This window comes from Ambystoma mexicanum, chromosome 13, assembly GCF_040938575.1.
Source record: "Ambystoma mexicanum isolate Mex_15411 chromosome 13, UKY_AmexF1_1, whole genome shotgun sequence".
Taxonomy (NCBI): domain Eukaryota; kingdom Metazoa; phylum Chordata; class Amphibia; order Caudata; family Ambystomatidae; genus Ambystoma; species Ambystoma mexicanum.
In genome coordinates, this window is record NC_090938.1 from 788,691,376 (window position 1) to 788,711,745 (window position 20,370).

The following is a 20,370-nucleotide window of genomic DNA, read 5'->3' on the forward strand; positions in this document are numbered from 1 at the left end:
TCAGCAATTACATGTCTGAATGTTCTCAAAGTCAGAAAGCAAATTAAACTCAGTAGTGGATACCATTAAACTGGTAACTGAGATTTAACGCTTGGCCATTTCATCGGCAGGTCTGGTGCAAAGTTGGCCACATGTCAATCCTGCGTGTATCTAGTTTTCAGGCTTCAGAGGTTGGCAAAATACATACCATTGGGAGGGTTCATAACTGTGTATTAAAGAATTTAGAGTAGCGCAGGGAAAGCAGTGCGTTCACACCTCATCCCATACTCTTTCTGTTAGGAGTGAAGCCTAACAGACAGAGTATGGGATGTTTTAATGTTTTAATTATTAATAACATATGGGTTACATGTACTGTATTGCATTGTTAATGTATTTTTGTATTTTATTGTTTGGTGTGTTAAAGATTTACTTAACCACAACAGTATGAATAAATATAAATAAATAAATAAATAAATAATTGTTGATTGACACTGAATATTGGAGTTGATTGGTCACAATTTGATTGGCTATGTTTGTGCTATTTTCCTGGGTCCGTTGGGCTACACAAAGGCTTCCGTTTCTGGAAGTCAAGTGCAGCAATGGCGGATAAAGAGAATTTGACCTGCATGATCCGTCCGTGTGGTTTGAGCAAATTAAGCCACAGTAAGGTAAGGAGGCAGTACATTTGTGGGCATTTTTGGGCTTATTTAATTCTAAGGCATTCGGTTGGCATGCTGGGGATCTGCGTGTCTCTAAGGACACATTAATTTGATTTACAAGGCGAGCCGTAGCTGCCTTTGTTCAAAAGCATCCTGTCCCAATCAGCGCGGCAAAGTCTGTGTCCCCTATCTACCAGAGCCGCTGCTATGCCAAAGCAGGCCTTTAAGTAGATGCCCTTTTCACCCCAATTCACTTTTGTTTACTCGCCCTCCGCTCCCCATTCAATGTCAGTCGCTATGTGAATGCACTTCGAGGAAAGTTTATAGGCGCCGCCATTGCTGCCTTTGCCGCCCTGAAAAATAATTCCTTTCTCCTTCCCTTTGCGACGCACGCAATGAAGCCCTACCTGCGTGAAATCTGGATGTCCTGCAGGCAAAGGAGATATGGGACGCTAATGTTTCATAACAAATTCAAATAAAACTTGTGTTCTTGTCGACAGAGTTCGTGCATGTGCAGAGTCTTTCTTCTCGCTCCCCTACCGATCAGGCTGTGTAAAAGATGCCAACTGAGAACAAAATACACCGGTCCCCAGTTCCCTGATGCCACTGGAATCAACGGGGATTTTCTGCACACCAGAAACTATACGTGTCACTGGAATATAAAGCGATCATTAGGGTTGTTTACCAGGGCAATCTGGGTTCAAAATTCTATGTTGGCAGGCCAGCTGTCTCTCGCTCGCACACAGTGCACGCACGCACGCTGTATTATTCAGGGCAAACCCACAGTTGTTTCGGCGCCATGTGAAGGATTCGGAAGTAAAGAATTATTATGTACCCGCTAGAAAGTAATTTTTTACATGTTATGGAACAATTTGAACAATACAATTACAGTATCAAATTGGTAAGAAAACAATTCATGCCCATTTCGGTTGTACTTAATGGGCATTTCAAAGAAATGATAAAGATAGCAAGGCAGCTTGAAGGAAAAGTTATATGTATAACGTGTGGTCTCTGTTGCCATGATTGCAGACAAGCCCTGGCAAATGTGATGTATTCATCGGTGCAACCCCAGCGTATCCTGGAATGTGGTTACTATGTCATCTCGCGAGACTCAGGGCATCACTCCATCCCTGCCATAATGGCTGCATTACTCGCAGCTGTGCAGGTAAATAACAGACCCCCCCCCCTCCTCTTGGAAGCCTGGCACAGGGTGTAAGGGCAGCAAAATGGGGTGCTAGCTTGCGACCACGGACGAATGTAACAGGTGGGAAATCCGCTGTTATTTCATTTGGTTCGCTCTCTGTGTTTTACTTTTTGCACAACAAAAGGAAGCCCGCCTGGAAGGGGTATGGTTGGTGCGGTAGACTCAGGTAGCTGGGGGAGGTGCAAGGGGGGCTGTGTTGGAGCTGCAGGCGAACTATTAGTTCCGGATGTAGTAACATCCTGCTCTGAGAAGGGGAGGGGGGGGGAGTAAGACCCAATTCAGACGTTCGGCTGTGCTCCTGTTTGCAGCCTTGCCTGACTATAAACTTTTGGTGCTCTGCTTTCAATTCTGTGCCTTTGCGTCATTATGCGCGTGCAGCTAGGCTCAGACCGCACTCTCTAGGAAGGGGTTCAGCCAAGCCTGAAACTGTGTCTACTTCTTGCAGGTAGCTCGTTGGATGGAGGAGATGCTGCGGCCTCTCCTGTGATCCTCAGCCTGTTGCTGCTGTCGACCCAGGTAAGGGGTGTGCAGTCTTTGAGTCCCTAGGGTGACATGAAGGTAACACACATGTTAAATATATTTATTTGGGGATTGTACAGTGCTAATTGTCTACTGCGCGTCCTTTCATCCAGGCATCCGTGTGCCAGGCACCACTTCTGCAATTTTATGCTTCTGAAAACCGCTGGATCAAATTCGACGCCACACCCTACTTCTCTCCTCACATCTCTGACGTCTCTAAGAAGTCACACTACCAGCTGCACCTCCTCAGGGGTATTCTTCCTTTCCTCTGCTTCCCCACAGAAGCTCACTGTTTCCAGAGCTCTCTCTCTAGGCTGGACTCTATTGCAACAGCCTCTTTCTAAATCTGCCTGCTTCTACTCTCTACCCCCTGCAATTTATCCAGAACAGTACTGCAAGACTTGTCCTTGGCCTCAAGCCCAGGGATCGTATCTCTCCAGGACTGAAATCTCTGCACTGGCTCCCAGTGGCTGCAAGGATTAACTTCAAAACCCTCTGCATCGTCCACAAGGCATTCTGGGGCCTCAACACCTTCAACTCTCTCTTCCTAAATATCTTACTTCTTGTGCTCTTCGCTCATCCGCCTCCAAATCCCTCAGGGTCAGTCGCTTTTCCAAACAACGAGTTGGTGGTAGATCTCTTTCCTCGGCTGATGCATCCCTCTGGAACAGCCTCCCTTAAACTTGAGGAGAATCATCTCTGGTTCCGGAAGCACCTCAAAACCTTTCTCTTTGCTTCTGCTTTTTCTTCTCCTCTCCTCTGCTGACCTCCTGGCTGTATCCTGAACTGCACTGGCTACCTGGACACCCTCTGATCACGGACCCAGGTCCCTCCCCCGCCAGCGTCTCACACCTGCACTGCCCACCTAGCAACCCCTACAGTCCCCCTACCAGCCCCCTGATGTCTGCACTTACCCATGCACTTGCCACTTGCTGGCCGTCACTTACTTATTGCTATCATCTTGTACTGCACTATCCCTGCCCCCTTCCCACGCACTAGCGCGATCCGAATGTCACCTGGCTTAGTATGATTGTTGTCCACCCTCCCTTTGTTTCGCCTTGAAGCAGTTGGGGGCAGAAGGGAATTTGGTCACTGGTCATGTGTAATATTAATGTTTGTGCTACTATTTCGGTGTACTGGGATAGAATGGACTGGCATCGGAAGCTGCCCAACGGACACTGCCTGGAACTGGCTCTTCAGTGAAGAAAGAGGGGAGCCGGAACCACAGAGTGCCTGATCCTGGTCCGGCATCAGCATCAGAAGTAAGCACTCGTTGAGTAAAAAGCAAGTTGGTTGACACCCCTATTAAATGTAATGCTTTATCTTCTCAGTCAATATGCCAGTGAAATCTTAGTCTTTTCCTGCCTCATCTCTCGCCTCTACCCCGGCATTCCTGTGAAGACATCTTGGGGTTGATACCCTTGTAAAGTTTGCAATTGACTATATGCCTAAGCCTACAGATCTACAATTGTATGTATTGTGCTTACAAAGCTGTTTCACCAAAGCACGATACTATGTGAATAAATAACCAGTTAGGCAGAAAAGCAGTAAGGAAACAAGATAAACAGACCGCCAAAAAGAGAGCATATAATTGTGGATGTGGCTTTATTAAATATTGAAATCTGAACAATTTCCAGATCTTGATATAGTTTTTCAGGTTTGAGAAATCTAATCATTTTTCTTTTCTTATATACACATAGGAACATTCGTCTCGTTACAGGCTACATGGTGAACCAAGGGAGATTGTGATGTCGGCACAAAAAGACAGATGAGCACCTCGGCCCGCTACCTGCTGAAAAAAGCGCTGGCACGTGAATGTAGCAAAATGGCAGAAAAGGGAAGATTAACATTGGATTGTCAGTGACAAGAAGCAATAAAAGGTACATAAATGCCATTCAGAACACATATGTTAAATATATTTATTTGAAGCTTGTACACTGCTAATTGTCTACTGCACTTCCTTTCATCCAGGCATCTCTGTGCCAGGCACTTCTTCAGCAAAGTTATGTTTGTTAAGCATCTTTTTCCAGCTCTTTTCAAACAATTTCTACAGAATGATTCCTTTTTGCATTTCAGAATGTATCCATTAAAGCAACAGAAATGGGCTTTGGAGAACACTCTGCTGTTGAATACCGAAAAGCACTGCCGAACACAATTGGGATCTACTGTCTGAAGCAGAAGGCACCAGACTTGTCTTTTTCTACGCAAGTCTAGTCACTATTTACAGAATGCAAAATTCATCTTATTTTTCAAAACATTTAGTTATTGTATTATAAAATGCTAACTGGGTTGGTTCAGGGGAACTCCATTGCTGCCTGTACTTGTCTGGGGCCCCCCGGCCCTCTTGCTTCCTGCGTTGTGGCTGAGTCCCCGCCACCCCTTGCTACCTCACATGGTTTTGTGCCCTCCCCTCTCTTACTCTCTTGCTCCGTGGGCCGGTATCCCTCCCTTGGCGTCCTGGGCTGGGTCTGCGTCTTCCCTCTCCTCTGCTCCCAAGGGTAATCAAGGACCGCCCCAACACTTGCTTGATCCCTGGGATGAGTCTGCACCACCATCTTGTTTAATCTCTGGGTTGTGTGCACACCTCCGTTTTCCTCCCTGGGATGCGACGTGCCCCCCAACTCCCTCGTCTGTGCCTGTGCCCCCCCTTGCTCCATGGGATGGTTCTGGGTCACCATCTGACTCCCCTGGACTTACCCTAGGTCCACATCAGAATCCCTCGCTCCCCAGCTTGCTCTGGTTCCCCATTTGACTCACTGGCTTGTTCTGGGTCCCTAACAAACTTCCTTACTTGCTGGGCTGTGTCTGGGTACCCATCTGGCTCCCTGCGCTGGTTCCGGGTCCCTCCTCCACCCTTGCTCCCTGGGCTTGCCCTGGGTCTCAATTTAACTCATTGCCTGGTTCTGGCTCCCCACCTAACTTCCTTGAAAGCTGTGCTGAGTCTGGGTACCTGCTTCACAATTGCTCTGTGAGCTTGGTCCGTACCTGACTTCTTGCTTACTGGGTATATCCGGGTTCGACTCCCTGGCTGGTATTGTTTTTTTTAAAATCCATACATGTGCACTAATTGTAAAGTACCCAGTTCTGGGATTGCTACAGTCATGCTTGTGTATATCGGCCCATTTTCAGGTTGAACCTCATTGTGCCTCTTTTAATAAATGCAATTTAATTAAAAGCAGGTGTGTTCTTTTTTAAAAATAGATAATATCCCATTAGCCTTGTTCGACTGTCATATCATTTTACCCAAATGACGACTAAGACCCAGTGAGTGTAATGCCTACAAGAGGGTTTCTTTTCAGGGTTATAGTTAACATCGCTTTGGGATTTTTATAGGATTGTCTTGGGTTTGCATTGCTTTTGGATTTTTATAGGATTGTTGTGGGATTTCATTGCTTCTACCAGGAAGGACTTCTAGTTAACATATTTCGGGTGCATTAAACCAAAAGGAAGCCATTGCTTGGGTTTATTTGAAGATTGTGTATTTTAGTGCAGCACTTTGTAATTGTGGGAGTTTATTGGGTGTGAGGACATGTTAGCTAGAGGTGAGAAATGAAATGTGGGAGTTTACAGATTGGTTCGTGACATGGGGGGATTTGCAATTTTGTACGCTAAATCAGCTTAGTTAACGACATTTGGGTGCTATAGCATAGAAGTCAAAGAGGGAAAGTGACGGCTGCAAAATTCCCTAGGAGTTTTTCCAGTACACTATACGTAAGTCTAAATAGTGTCATTCTAAAGTGATGCCACCAATCTTACTCAAAAGGGATACATCCTGGGGTAATCCAACCCCTTTTCCTAAATCTTTTGGAAGCATCTTGAAATCATTTAAACTCATCCTGGAGTGGTCTGCAATAATTCACAATTCAAAACCCATCCTAAAGTTATCATGGAACCATCCTGGAGTAATCCCCACCCATCCTGAAGTTGTCATGAAGTCATCCTCGAGTTGTCATGGAGTCATCCTCTAGTAATCCGAAGTCATCCGGGAGTAATCCCAACTCATCCTGAAGTTGTCATAGAGTCATCCTAGAGTAATCTGAAGTCATCCTGGAGTAATCCCCACCCATCCTGAAGTTGTCATGAAGTCATCCTGGAGTTGTCATGGAGTCATCCTAGAGTAATCCGAAGTCATCTGGGAGTAATCCCAACTCATCCTGAAGTTCTCATGGAGTCATCCTAGAGTAATCCAAGATCATCACTGGAAGTAATTCAAACTCATCCTGGAGTAGTTTCTGTGATGACTCAAGAGTCATCATCTCATTACATATTTTGGCCTGTGGGAATACTTTGGATGATCTTCCTGAACTATCCATGGATGACTCTAGAATGGAGTCATCGGATGACTCCAGAATGATTCCAGGATGATCTTCCTTTTTGACTAGGGATTGCTTTACACCTGGACTTTCCACTCCGTGGTGGAAATAGCTACAAATTATACAGAGGGAAACATTTGCAAACGTAGGGGGGTCCCCTCCATTCTATGTAGGTTTCAAATCAGAATGGCCACTACTTTATACTGCTGACCTTTGACATCTTATCAAATGTAAGTAGGGTGCCTGATCTCCCATTCTTGCTGTTAAATACAGAAATCGCACGTTTGAGTTTTGATAACTTTTTTTAGACTTACTGAAAATATGTTGCGATGAGAAAATGCATTAGCCTTCAAGGTCAATCAAAGGCCTTCATCAGATGGCAAGAGGCATTTTGACTTTTGTCTGTTGCCATCTGATGAATGTTTTTGCGACTGGGAAAGCTAATGCGTTACTCTATTGCAGCACAGAATGTTCAGTTAACCCAATAAAGGGTATCAAAACTCGAACTACATTTTTTTGCACTTTTAAATACAGATGACTACACACAGAATACGTTTATTTCTTACCTGTATTAATGTAGCAATCACCCCAGCTCGGGGTAGAATACAGGGCCGGTATCGGCCCGCCAGCACGAGCCAAGGTATCCCTGTCAGCCCTCCCAGAGCAGGTGGTAATAGTTATCTGCACGCCGGGTTTTGTCCATAGTTGTGTTATTATTATTTTTTTTTACAGAAGGTGGGCTCCACGCATATTGCACGAGCCCACTCTCCAGTAAAAAATCAAAAATCAAGATGGCCACCCCAAAGTAAATGGACGTAGTCCCTTTTCGATTTTCATGGCGGCCATGGGGCTGGGGACCGGAGCACAAAGCAACGTTCCAGCAGGCAAGTGGGGAGATAGAGAGAGGGGTGGGGAAAGGGTGCAAGATAGTTTGGGTAGAGGGTGATGACAATGCTCCCTGTTGCCAACCCACAATCAGGCTGGCGCCACTCAGAGAAAGGCCGCAGGTGGCTGGAAAAAGCAAGCAGTACACAGTGTATTCTCGCCCACTTTTCCAGCCACCTGTTTGGCTGAGCGCCCTGCCCCGGGTTCACATTTGCAAAATATAGAAAAACAGGTGAAGAGGCAGCCAGGAGATGAAACCAAGACGAGGGCAGCAGGCGTGGAGCCAGTGCCAGGCATTTCCAAGCAGTGAAAGTGACAGCCCCCCATGGGCTCAGCCAATTAGGAACAAGCTCATTGAAGTGAGTCAACCTTCCTGGTGGATTGGGTAATATGAATGATGATGTTGCCGGCTAGGTGGAGGTTAAGACTTCAAAGTACCTCAGATCAAATAAAATTGGAAAATACTAACTGCGGCTTCATTTTATTAAAGCAAAAATAAACATGAAAAATACAAATAGCAGGGGTAAAAAAACAACAATGGAAAAATACAGACAAAAATATCAGAAAATATTCATCACAAAGCTATGGTGTTTTTAATTGGGCAACCCTTAATATGTCATACATTAACTTACTAGAGACTAGTACTATAACTAGGGCCCTGATACCTGAGGGTCTAGTGTGCTGCTATAAATGCAAACATTAATACAAATAATAGCCAATATGATCTGTGTATGTTCAAGCATGCTCCCATTCCATCCTAGCCAGTTCATAATCTTCATGTTTTACTTCCAATTATACATAGAGAATTGACCTCATCTGTGTACGCCAATATTTTACGCTGCTGCAAAGTTCTTGTTTGGGAACAGAAGTTTTCGTTCTAAATCCAGACTTTCAAACTTGAAAGCCCTATGACCGTAAATCGGCTCAAATTGGATACACGTTTACTTAGACGCTCTATCTATCCCGGCATTCTCTGCTATGATATGATTGGTTATTTATAACGCGCTTAATACCCAGAGGTTTCTACGCGTAGACCCCGGGATCGAACTTGTGGTGCTCCACGTCGTCTTGCTTCCAAGGCGAGCACGTTGCCCCTGAGCTATCCTCTCGAAACAAACTGCTTAGGATGCAGATCTCTTATCCATGAAATCGCAGTTATTTTTGATGCTACGTAGACAATATTGATATCTACGGATACTGGTGGTGAGGTCTTTGATCCCTGTGTAGGGTGAAAGTCTTCGCCTAATGTTGCTCCATATCTGCTGCACATGTCTCCGTCATAAAGTCGAGGCAGATTTCCTTTAACTGGGCAGGATCAGTGGATCCCCCTGAGGTTAGGGACGTTCCCAGAAGGTACAATAACAATGTATTAAATGCCTTTCCATGGCAAATCGCACTCTAGGCCTCATTACAAGTACAGCAGTGCAGGAGGAACTGCAATAATGTGGTGGTAATTCCATTGGCGCTGCATTACCACACCGCTATACTACGAGTCTGGTGGTAAGGTGGAGGATTTACCTCTCGCTAAGAGCTGGAGGTAAATCTTACACCTTACTGCCATAAATTAGCAAAATTGTTGGGATCCCCGTGGAGTCCTATGGACTCCAGAAATGGGAACTCACACTGCCCTACCACCACTAATAATCGCGCTGTAAATACGCGGGACCAAGTGGCAGTAAGGGTAATCGTGTATGGGAGTAATTCAGTGGATTTACTGTCGAACTATCACCAAACTCGTAATGAGGCCCTTAATTCTCTACCGTAACAATCAACACCTGAAAGAGATGCCTGCGTGCTAAAATCCTTAGTGTGACAAATACATTGAAGTCATCACTTCTTCCGCAGAGGGGGAACCTTCCCATAGCACGAGGGAGGTGAGGCCGCTACACGATAGTCCCCCTGCGGATGGTACTCAGCGGGAGGATCCCATGGGAGGGGATCCACTCTGTGGAGGAAGGGAAGACTATCAAGGGAGAATGCAGTCTAACAACTACCCCTCTAACCCCAAAAACACCCCCCCACACTGTTAGGGACACACACTCCCATCCCCTTTACCTCATCTTACTACACATAGTTACTTAATGCAGAGTAGACCTATCTATGAGTATGAGAAAAACCATGAAAAGCCTTCCATGGAACCGAAACGAACATGCTAGCTCCCTGGAAGAACAATGAGCTGAAGGGAGCTGCCGTGTGGAGAACAGGGACCGAAGGATATCGGGACGCTGGACAGACAGCAGACGCGTCCCAGCGGAGCACTCTGCTGAGACACGTGAACCAAAGTGGGAGAAACAGTTATCTGGCGGCGAGCTGGAGAGCGGAAAGGGGAACCGCTGTATCTGTGAGGAACCCAGGATTGTGGAACCGCTGCACGACTTCCAGGGGCGACAGAAACCCAGAGATGCTGGGAGCTGGAGAGAGAAGCAACCGGCGGAGCAGGGGTTAGGAGCAAGCCCCTGGGGTTGAGGAAATCCGTAAAGAGAACTGAGTTGAGGAATTGTGAATTGCTCTACAAAGCAGGGGGTAGAGCAAAGACCCTGTTAAGACCCTGAGGGGGCAGAGTCGAATTGAGTCGGGGCAAAAGAGAAATCCCCAAGATGAAACCACTTGTTGGGAACAATCAATCAGAGCACAAGAGTTGTCAGTTCCTCGTACCCGTACTTGGAAGAATCCCAGAGGACTTTATATGAGAAACAGTGTCTGGCAGAATAGAGAACCGGGCCTGGGTGAGAGATATCATAAGCCTGATGAAAGAACCTGGGACCCACATAACGGGAAGAGAAGACCAAGAGTGGGGGTGAGATCCTTTGGCAAAGGTCAAGAGAAGACCAGGGTAAGAGAAAGATATCCTCTGGCAAAACTATGGCCCACATAACTGGAAGGGAACACCAAGGGGAGAGAGGTATCCTTTGGCAAAAGTGAAGAGAAAACAAATGGAGGAGGGAGATATCCTCGGGCAAAACCACGGAAATCATTGAGAATATTGAAAGAGGGCCTAAGAAAGGCTCAGGAAAGGGGGAAACTGCAAAGAGTTGCCTAAGAAGCCCTGAGTAAGGGATACCTCCCCCTCCATCTGTGTGAAACTATATCAAAAGGCCTAGGGACAGCCAGGGGAAGAGGGGTATTCCCCCAACAGTCACAAACTGCCCAGTAGAAGGAAGGAACCACCTTTCTGGAATCAGGGTAGAGTTGGTTATATAGTTTTCTTTTGAAGTGTAAGGGATGAAATAGGTATGGGACATTTTATATGGCACATTTTAGATATCGAGACAGACCAGGCTTTTCCCTGCTTTCTCTAAGATACAAGTTTATGCCAACAAACGTAAGACCTTTGCGTCCCACGTCTACTGCTGCGCCCTGACATAAGACAGCAATCTGGTCTATCAGTTTGTTGGTAGGCTCGTTTAACACGGTTGCTAAACATTATGCAAATATCTTGGAATCCATATTGAGCAGTGAAATGTCTGGGATCTTTTCGCCCCTTAGGACCAATCTGTTCCTGCCAAGGGTGCAGGGGTTGCTCTGACATTAATGACCCTGTTAAATCATGTGGACTATAGTGGGATAACCTAATTACGGTGCTGTTTGTAAATGTACAGGTACTGCACTCCGATTAATACGGTTCTCGGACTGTTCCCTCGGGTCGAGGTGACGAACTATAATCAACACCAGGCAGTGAATGGTCCATCTGTCTGGCACAGATTTCCCTCACACACCATTCAAAGTGATACAACTCACTGTTGTTTCATAACCTTCATAAGGGTGCTATTGTCATGCAAAACCATTCCTTCATACAGATTGATCACGCGTTAACCTTTTGATAACACATTAGAGAAATTATTAACCTTGTTCAGGTGCAATGTAACTGGAGAAAACAAAACAATGTGCAATACCATTTGGGCAGACTAGCTAGTTCAAGCATCACTAACGTTAAAAAAAAGAGAGAAAAAAGGAGGTTACCTCCCACTGATCAAAGCTGCCACCTTGGCCTGAGGGGAGAGTCTGAGTACCATGTAAATCTCATTGTAGGCCTCTGAGCCGCTCATGGGTTTCTGCCTAGCAAAAGGCCAATGCACGGCAAGGAGCAGAAGGTGGCGCCACGGTTGGGTCTGTAAGCCAAGATTAGGTGAATGGGACAGTTGAGGGTCAGGAGAGATGGAAGTGAGTGGGGGGAAAAGAGGGTGTGGGGGGACTCTCTGAAAAGTCCATCATTGTGCCGCTGGTGGTAGAAAGGGCCAGTGGAATTGGGTGCAAGGAGAGGAGGGACAGGGTAATGTGGGGGGCATAGAGTGGGGGTAGTGTAACGATTCATCAGGTCTCATCACTATTCCCCAGGGAAGCACTTCCCTGTGAGGCTAGGGAGGTGAGGCTGCTACCCAACAACCCCCCTAGAGGTGGTAATATAATAATAATAATATAATTGGTTATTTATAACGTGCTTGATACCCAGAGGAGGATCAAACCTATGTTGCTCTGCATCCTCTTGCTTCCAAGGAGAATGCCTTGCCCCTGAGTTATCCTCCCGAGACTAATATGGGGGAGAGAGGGACTCCCCTCGTGGGGACGAGGACATCCACCTTCGGAAAAGCTTCCCTAACACCCCACCCCAAAATACCATACCCGGGTTGTCTCCCCCCTTCTCCCCAATTGACAGTAATAACATATGCTAAAGTCACTGCTGGCGCAAGTGTTTGAAAATACTGTGACGAAGAATAATGGAAGAAACCTGCGGATTAACAATATGCAGATTCCACTAAATACTGTGACAAGGTGACCTCTGAGAGGCATAGAGATTGTCACAGAAACATTGCAACATGAAGTTGACGTTACACAAGAGTCAGCTCAACTTTATAAAATGGAAAGCAAAGAAGGGCACGTGCTTGGAGACACGGATAAGCTATCCCCCAGAAGCGAAAACGTGAAAGGAAAGACATCACTGACACATTCTCTGAGGCGGCCGGGACTGCAGTAGTCGTGGTGGTTGCGTGACTGCAGAAAGGTCGACCATTTGGTCCAGAAACGATGCAGAGACCGCCAGCCGAAAAAATGCTGCAGAGCCACGCAGGAACCAAGAACAGTGAAGCTAAACACCTGCGACCCCGGGATGAACCAGAGCCATATCACCAGGCAGAAGCAGGAAACAGGAACAGCAGGAGGACCGGGTAGAGTCTGGGGAGGTTCCCCAGTCATATCAAGCAAGAGTGCATCAGGAGTAATCTCCTTCAACACAGTGGTGACATAGGAAGCACCCAGAATCAAGAAAGACCCAGGAACTATTTCCCTCGTTAGTGGTGAAACTTACAAAGAATTGGCTGAAACTAGTTGGCCCTAAGAGGTGTTTCGACACTATAAGAAAGGGGAATAAAAGCTGGACCTCGATATTTAGAAGTTCTTAGAAAGATCTGAAAAGACTTAGTTTATAGAGTGAACAATGGAAAGTCAATTTAAAGAACTGTTGCAAGTAGACCAGGAGCAGGGAGTCATTCTCCTGGCCAGAGACAATTGATAAATCAGACCCCAGAGCAAGAGACTGCTGTGGAATCTACTCACAAGTGGAATACGTCGCCAGGAGAAGGGAGGCATTCTCCTGGCCAGAGACAATTGATAAATCAGACCCCAGAGCAAGAGACTGCTGTGGAATCTACTCACAAGTGGAATACGTCGCCAGGAGAAGGGAGGCATTCTCCTGGCCAGAGACAATTGATAAATCAGACCCTAAAGCGAGAGACTTCTGTGAAATCTACTCGCAAGTGGAATACGTCACCAGGAGAAGGGAGGCATTCTCCTGGCCAGAGACAATTGATAAATCAGACCCTAAAGCAAGAGACTGCTGTGGAATCTACTCACAAGTGGAATATGTTGCCAGGAGAAGGGAGGCATTCTCCTGGCCAGAGACAATTGATAAATCAGACCCCAGAGCAAGAGACTGCTGTGGAATCTACTCACAAGTGGAATACGTCGCCAGGAGAAGGGAGGCATTCTCCTGGCCAGAGACAATTGATAAATCAGACCCTAAAGCGAGAGACTTCTGTGAAATCTACTCGCAAGTGGAATACATCACCAGGAGAAGGGAGGCATTCTCCTGGCCAGAGACAATTGATAAATCAGACCCTAAAGCGAGAGACTGTTCTGGAATCTACTCGCAAGTGGAATACGTTGCCAGGAGAAGGGGGCATTCTCCTAGCCAGAGAAAATTGATAAATCAGACCCTAAAGCGAGAGACTGCTGTGGAATCTACTCGCAAGTGGAATACATCGCTAGGAGAAGGGAGGCATTCTCCTGGCCACAGACAATTGATAAATCAGACCCCAGAGCAAGAGACTGCTGTGGATCTCCACGCAAGTGGTATACGTCGCCATGAGAAGGGAGGCATTCTCCTGGCCAGAGACAATTGATAAATCAGACCCCAGAGTAAGAGATTGCTGTGGAATCTACTCGCAAGTAGAATATGTCACCAGGAGAAGGAAGGCATTCTCCTAGCCAGAGACAATTGATAAATCAGACCCTAAAGCAAGAGACTGCTGTGGAACCTACTCGCAAGTGGAATACGTTGCCAGGAGAAGGGAGGCATTCTCCTGGCCAGAGACAATTGATAAATCAGACCCTAAAGCGAGAGACTGCTCTGGAATCTACTCGCAAGTGGAATACATTGCCAGGAGAAGGGAGGCATTCTCCTAGCCAGAGACAATTGATAAATCAGACCCTAAAGCAAGAGACTGCTGTGGAATCTACTCGCAAGTGGAATACGTCGCCAGGACAAGGGAGGCATTCTCCTAGCCAGAGACGATTGATAAATCAGACCCCAGAGCAAGAGACTGCTGTGGAATCTACTCGCAAGTGGAATACGTCGCCAGGAGAAGGGAGGCATTCTCCTGGCCAGAGACAATTGATAAATCAGACCCTAAATCGAGAGACTTCTGTGAAATCTACTTGCAAGCGGAATACGTCACCAGGAGAAGGGAGGCAGTCTCCTAGCCAGAGACAATTGATACATCAGACCCTAAAGCAAGAGACTGCTGTGGAATCTACTCGCAAGTGGAATATGTTGCCAGGAGAAGGGAGGCATTCTCCTGGCCAGAGACAATTGATAAATCAGACCCCAGAGCAAGAGACGGCTGTGGAATCTACTCGCAAGTGGAATACATCGCCAGGAGAAGGTAGGCATTCTCCTGGCCAGAGACAATTGATAAATCAGACCCCAGAGTAAGAGACTGCTGTGGAATCTTCTCGCAAGTAGAATACGTCGCCAGGAGAAGGGAGGCATTCTCCTAGCCAGAGACAATTGATAAATCAGACCCTAAAGCAAGAGCCTGCCTTGGAATCTACTCGCAAGTGGAATACATCGCCAGGAGAAGGGAGGCATTCTCCTGGCCAGAGACAATTGATAAATCAGACCCCAGAGTAAGAGACTGCTGTGGAATCTTCTCGCAAGTAGAATACGTCGCCAGGAGAAGGGAGGCATTCTCCTGGCCAGAGACAGTTGATAAATCAGACCCCAGAGCAAGAGACTGCTGTGGAATCTACTCGCAAGTGGAATACATCGCCAGGAGAAGGGAGTCTTTCTCCTGGCCAGAGAAAATTGATAAATCAGACCCTAAAGTGAGAGACTGCTCTGAAATCTACTCGCAAGTGGAATACGTCGCCAGGAGAAGGGAGGCATTCTCCTGGCCAGAGACAATTGATAAATCAGACCCTAAAGCGAGAGACTGCATTGGAATCTACTCGCAAGTGGAATACGTTGCCAGGAGAAGGGGGGCATTCTCCTAGCCAGAGACAATTGATAAATCAGACCCGAAAGCAAGAGACTGCTGTGAAATCTACTCGCAAGTGGAATACATCGCCAGGAGAAGGGAGGCATTCTCCTGGCCAGAGACAATTGATAAATCAGACCCCAGAGTAAGAGACTGCTGTGGAATCTTCTTGCAAGTAGAATACGTCGCCAGGAGAAGGGAGGCATTCTCCTGGCCAGAGACAATTGATAAATCAGACCCTAAAGCGAGAGACTGCTCTGGAATCTACTCGCAAGTGGAATATGTTGCCTGGAGAAGGGGGGCATTCTCCTGGCCAGAGACAATTGATAAATCAGACCCTAAAGCAAGAGACTGCTGTGGAATCTACTCGCAAGTGGAATATGTTGCCAGGAGAAGGGGGGCATTCTCCTGGTCTACTTGCAACAGTTCTTTAAATGGACTTTCCATTGTTCACTCTATAATCCAAGTCTTTTCAGATCAATTCAAGAGGGTATCTGGAACTCTTATCGGCCCCTGGACTTTGCACTTTCCTATAAAATCTCTCAAACTCACTTAAGGGAACTAGAATTTTTCTAATTCCTATTCTAAATGCCATTCATTGTACACAGTATGAGTTTGTGTGGTGCTTTAAAATAAATATAACCATTGAAGAGGATGGCGGCGGTTCCTTAACCCTTCACATTCCTGCATAATGTAACACTACAACACCATTTGGATGACAGTCTTCAAGAGTCTTTGGTTGCATTTTGGGAAACGAGAGCCCTTCACTGGGAAACTGGGACACGTATATGGGTGTATTGGACTAATTTGCTGCTGCAGGAGTCAACGGGTGGAGTGGCTGAGTGTCCCGCTTGCCGTTCATAGAGGCACTGATAGACCGCTTTCTTCTATAAGAGCCCTTATAGACAAAGATCCTACCACTACTCAGACACCTTTATGTTCAGGGAATAGAATTGGAGGGGACCCTAAACTGAGGCACCTTCACATCACTTGCAGACCCAAGTACTGTAACCCTTCTCCTAGGTGAGCACCAAATGAGAGCAAACCTAAACCCACTTACTGATCCCGCTATGATCAATTCTGAAAAGCCTCAAAGGAGGGAGACCCTCACACCTCACAGAAGCCTCCATAGTCAGAGACTTCTCATAGTAGGGCTCCAGAGGAGACACAGTAACACCACCAGAAACCCATGATGATGCGAGAGCTTTCCCGTGAGGAAGCACCAATGGTTAGGAACTAGACACCTCTCAGAGACTCCAGTACCAAAAGCCATCTCTACAGTAACACCACCAGAAACCCATAATGATAGGAAAGCCTTCCCATGGGGAAGCACCAATGGTTAGGAACTAGACACCTCCCAGAGACTCCAGTACCAAAAGCCATCTCTACAGACAGCACCACAGAAGGGAGACCTCACAGAAGCCCCCATAGTCAGAGACTTCCCATAGTAGGGCTCCAGAGGAGCCACAGTAACACCACCAGAAACCCATGATGATGCGAGAGCCTTCCCACGAGGAAGCAACTATGGTTAGGAACTAGACACCTCCCTGAGAATCCAGTACCAAAAGCCATCTCTACAGACAGCACCACATGAGGGAGACCCTCACATTGCCTACGGACATCGGTAATGGGAGCTTTCACCTGCCAGAACAGTCTAGAAGAGAGATGAATGCCACCCAGAGAAACGCATGAGTAGAGTCTTTTGTTGTAAAAGCACTTTAAGTGAACTATTCTAACAGGACCAAGAGACACGCATACCAGACCAGGACTTAGCTCCTGGGAGAGACCTCCGGCAGCACCCTTGGGCCCCGGCAATAATCTTTGGCTCTGCTGTCCATCCTGTTAATGAGTTAGGAGAGAGGCTCATGGACACTGTCCTCCATCTGGCCATACTTAGTAAAAAGGAGACTAACCTTGAAACATTCTCGGGGTCTCCTTGAGTGGTCTTCAGCTCCACATAGGTGGCAGGTGCCTTCAGGTAGCGGACTGTGGGGTCTTCGGAGTCCACTTCGGCGCACAGCAGCAGGGAGTGGCTCTTCAGCGACACCTTTGAGATGGAGTAAAATCCATCATTGAGGTCCAGCACTCCTGAGGGGTCCGGAGCTTGACCTGGAGTTGCTGAAAAAAAGAGGAAACCAGACTGAATTAAGCATTGGCAAAAACAATAGCTAAAGCTAATTTTTTACCGTCACAGCATTACTGCCCAACGATGACTACATCGACTTGCTTCAGTTACAGGGTGTTTGTGAATAGACCAGCTAGTACGATACCCCTCTATTGAGAATCTGATTTGAATACAGCAGAGTCCCTTTATTTTAAGTTCACATATTTTCTTCCTGACATCCTAAAATGGCAAGTAGGGTTAGGAGCTAGAGGGAATATGTGGCGCCTTCCCACCAGCCAGAAATGTGTGGGTCTCCTGTGCAATCACCGGGTCCGGCGGGACTGGAATACCCCGGTAATTGGCCATTCGCGGGTGCCGGATTGAGGCCCCTTTCGCAAGGCTGTTATTAAAACATAATTGTGTGTGTGTGTGTGTGTGTGTGTGTGTGTATGCATGCTCGCAATCTTTCCAAGTCTGTTCTTACTCAGCAACACAAAGAAGACACCAGTTCTACAACTGGCCAATCAATACATCTGAAACCAGGCTGGCGCAAAAGCCTGTGACAAATAAGGAAGAGCAGATTTGCAACCCAATTTTTCACCATGTCAAACAAAACAGAGGCACTAAAATGTAAAGTACGGGCCTACATTGACATTCCCTTGTGACATTGACCAGAAGCCCCCAACGACCCACTCAAAGATACCATTTTCACATGGGGCCTGTGACGAATCCCCAGATGCCGTCACTTCCCCCCTAGGGGGAACCCCTGCCCATGAGGCCAGGGAGGGGAGGCCGCTACCCGATAGTCCCCCTGGGAGTGGTACTACACAGGTGAATCTCAAGGGTAGGGATCCCCCCTATGGGATTAGTGATGACCTGGGGAGAACATGGTATCCCTATAGCCCACCTAACCCTAACACACCTTCCTACCCCCTCCCACCAACAACTTCCCTAGAGTTCCTATATGTTTTTGCCATACCACCAATATAGGAAGTATTGGGACGCGGAAGAGTGTGGACTCCTCAAGGCACATGTATCCCTTAAGTACTGAGACGAAGGAGAGACCAACTGACTGTACGTGCGGAAGCATAAAGAGCACTCATGAGTATTTGAATGGACTGTCTAGTGTTTCCTGAAACCTGATTGGGCAGAACCCATTCAAAACTGAATCAGGAAACCAGGAAGGTTAGAGAAGCCCTCCCTGCCTCCCTGGAGGAACCGCGATACAGAAAGCAGACCGCAGCAGAGAATGGAGAAGGTCGTTGCTGGGGACGCTGCCCTGCAGATGGAGGTGTTGCTATCCGGTCCGCCGCAGAGAGACCGACTGGAGCCATGGAGAAGCACGGATCCATACATGAGAAGAAGCTGGAATGCACAGTCAACAGCAGACACAAAGCCCAGGAGGAACCAAACGCGAAGACGCCGCAGCACACAGGAAAGCAGCAGGGGCTGCAAGAGGCCCGAAACGACACAGAGAAGAGCCTGCGACTGACTGAAGAACACCGGCAAGCATCCTTGGGTTGCTGGGACAGTTTGTTAGAACTGAGATAATATTGTTTTGTCCTCATTGTATATGTTGGCCTATGCCCAGTCGCTCTGCGAGGAAATACGTATTACAAGGTCGGGACCTCAAGTGAATCGAGCCTCCATTTTAGGTTAGAACCGCCATTTTAGTTTATTGTACAAAGTCACCCTGTAGTCTAAAATGGCCGTCTCGTGTGCTCTTGTTCTTGCCTTAACCTCTTCAACCTCTGTAGGAGGGTTAATGTCCAACCTGCCTTCAGACTACATGTTAGGGTCATGCAGACCTTGTCCTTTGTTGACCTCGGGATCAGGGGATTACTTGAATTAGCAATGTTAACCTACAAGTATATAAGAACAATAATGCTATCCAAATACGACATGCGAAACATTTGTTTGATCTGTATTAAAGCAATATGTAAAGAGTGTAACGTTAAATTAGAGAATAGTAATGTTTGTTAGTAAATGCATTTAAAAGTAAACCGCATGCACGAGATATGTAAATTAGGAAACAAACCTGGCGCGACCCTAGCCCAGTGTATAATTAACTTGTAAGAGGCTGGATATCATTATAACAAACTGTATAACTACGCTGATGTCCAGCTAGCAAATTCTGCTCACTGCTCACATTGAACCCTGCTGGTGGTCTCTGTGATGTATTGACAGCCAAATTCCTATTTGTGTACTTTGTTCGATACTGTTCAGTTTTTGTAATAAAGATTCTGGGAATCTTTACAAGCCTGTGTCAGTGTATTTTCCTTTGCATGGTGTAAAAGCCTTAATATTGTATTTTTATGATTCCACAGATGGCGCCCGAATAGGAACCCTCAAGATCGACTTTGTCTCGTTGAAGGTTGTCTCGGCTATCGGACCGAGATCAGACGGTGCCAACAGAAACGGCCACTCTAGACGAGAAGCGAATTCCTCGACAAAACTGCACGATCCAATCCCTGAACGGTGAGCTGTAGCCCGAGACGACGTCTTGACGAGGGTCCATATATCGAGGTGGGTAAATTTGCCGAAAATCACCAGACACGTGGGTCCTTAGCATTGTCCTTAGTAACCCGATCAGGCCTCCCAGTCCTTTGGTCAGGTGAATCGTGTTCCGATTCTTAATTTAACCCTGACAATTTGAATTTGGTGCATTGTACTCGCGAGCACAATTTCTTAACCAGGTAACACCAGAACTTTGATATGCCTGGGAAATTGTCTGCCTGCTTCAGGGCATTATTCCGCAGCGACAGACAATCTTTGGAAGATAGCCCTCCCGCACCACAGGAGGGGTCGCCGGCATGTACTATGTACTGTAAGAAAGGCTTTGGTAGTATAGCATTTAATGATATTTGGCACAGACAGACCAGACATAATTCTAATCTTCGGTGGCCAACCAATGGTAGTTTTGAAATCCCTCGTATAGAATATCTAGAGTCTGTAT

The 20,370-nt window shown here is 46.7% G+C and overlaps 1 protein-coding gene and 1 long non-coding RNA gene across 6 annotated transcripts in view; one reads left to right on the forward strand and one right to left on the reverse strand.

Annotated features, from left to right (window-relative positions):
- The window catches only part of LOC138521974 (decapping and exoribonuclease protein-like), a 203,387-nt gene that overhangs the window by 55,806 nt on the left and 127,211 nt on the right, over positions 1-20,370 (reverse strand). For all 3 annotated transcript variants that reach the window (XM_069635167.1, XM_069635165.1, XM_069635166.1), the window contains exon 4: positions 17,224-17,428. In XM_069635167.1, the coding sequence (XP_069491268.1) occupies positions 17,224-17,428 (205 nt within the window). The remainder of the gene's footprint in view (positions 1-17,223; positions 17,429-20,370) is intronic.
- Positions 509-5,536, forward strand: LOC138521973 (uncharacterized). 3 transcript variants are annotated; one of them, XR_011283200.1, is made up of 5 exons: positions 516-647; positions 2,288-2,358; positions 2,475-3,623; positions 4,062-4,241; positions 4,438-5,536. It is a non-coding gene; the product is annotated as an uncharacterized lncRNA (long non-coding RNA). The 3 variants fall into 3 exon arrangements; XR_011283199.1 differs by having other exon boundaries at positions 509-2,358; XR_011283198.1 differs by lacking the exons at positions 516-647; positions 2,288-2,358 and having other exon boundaries at positions 2,365-3,623.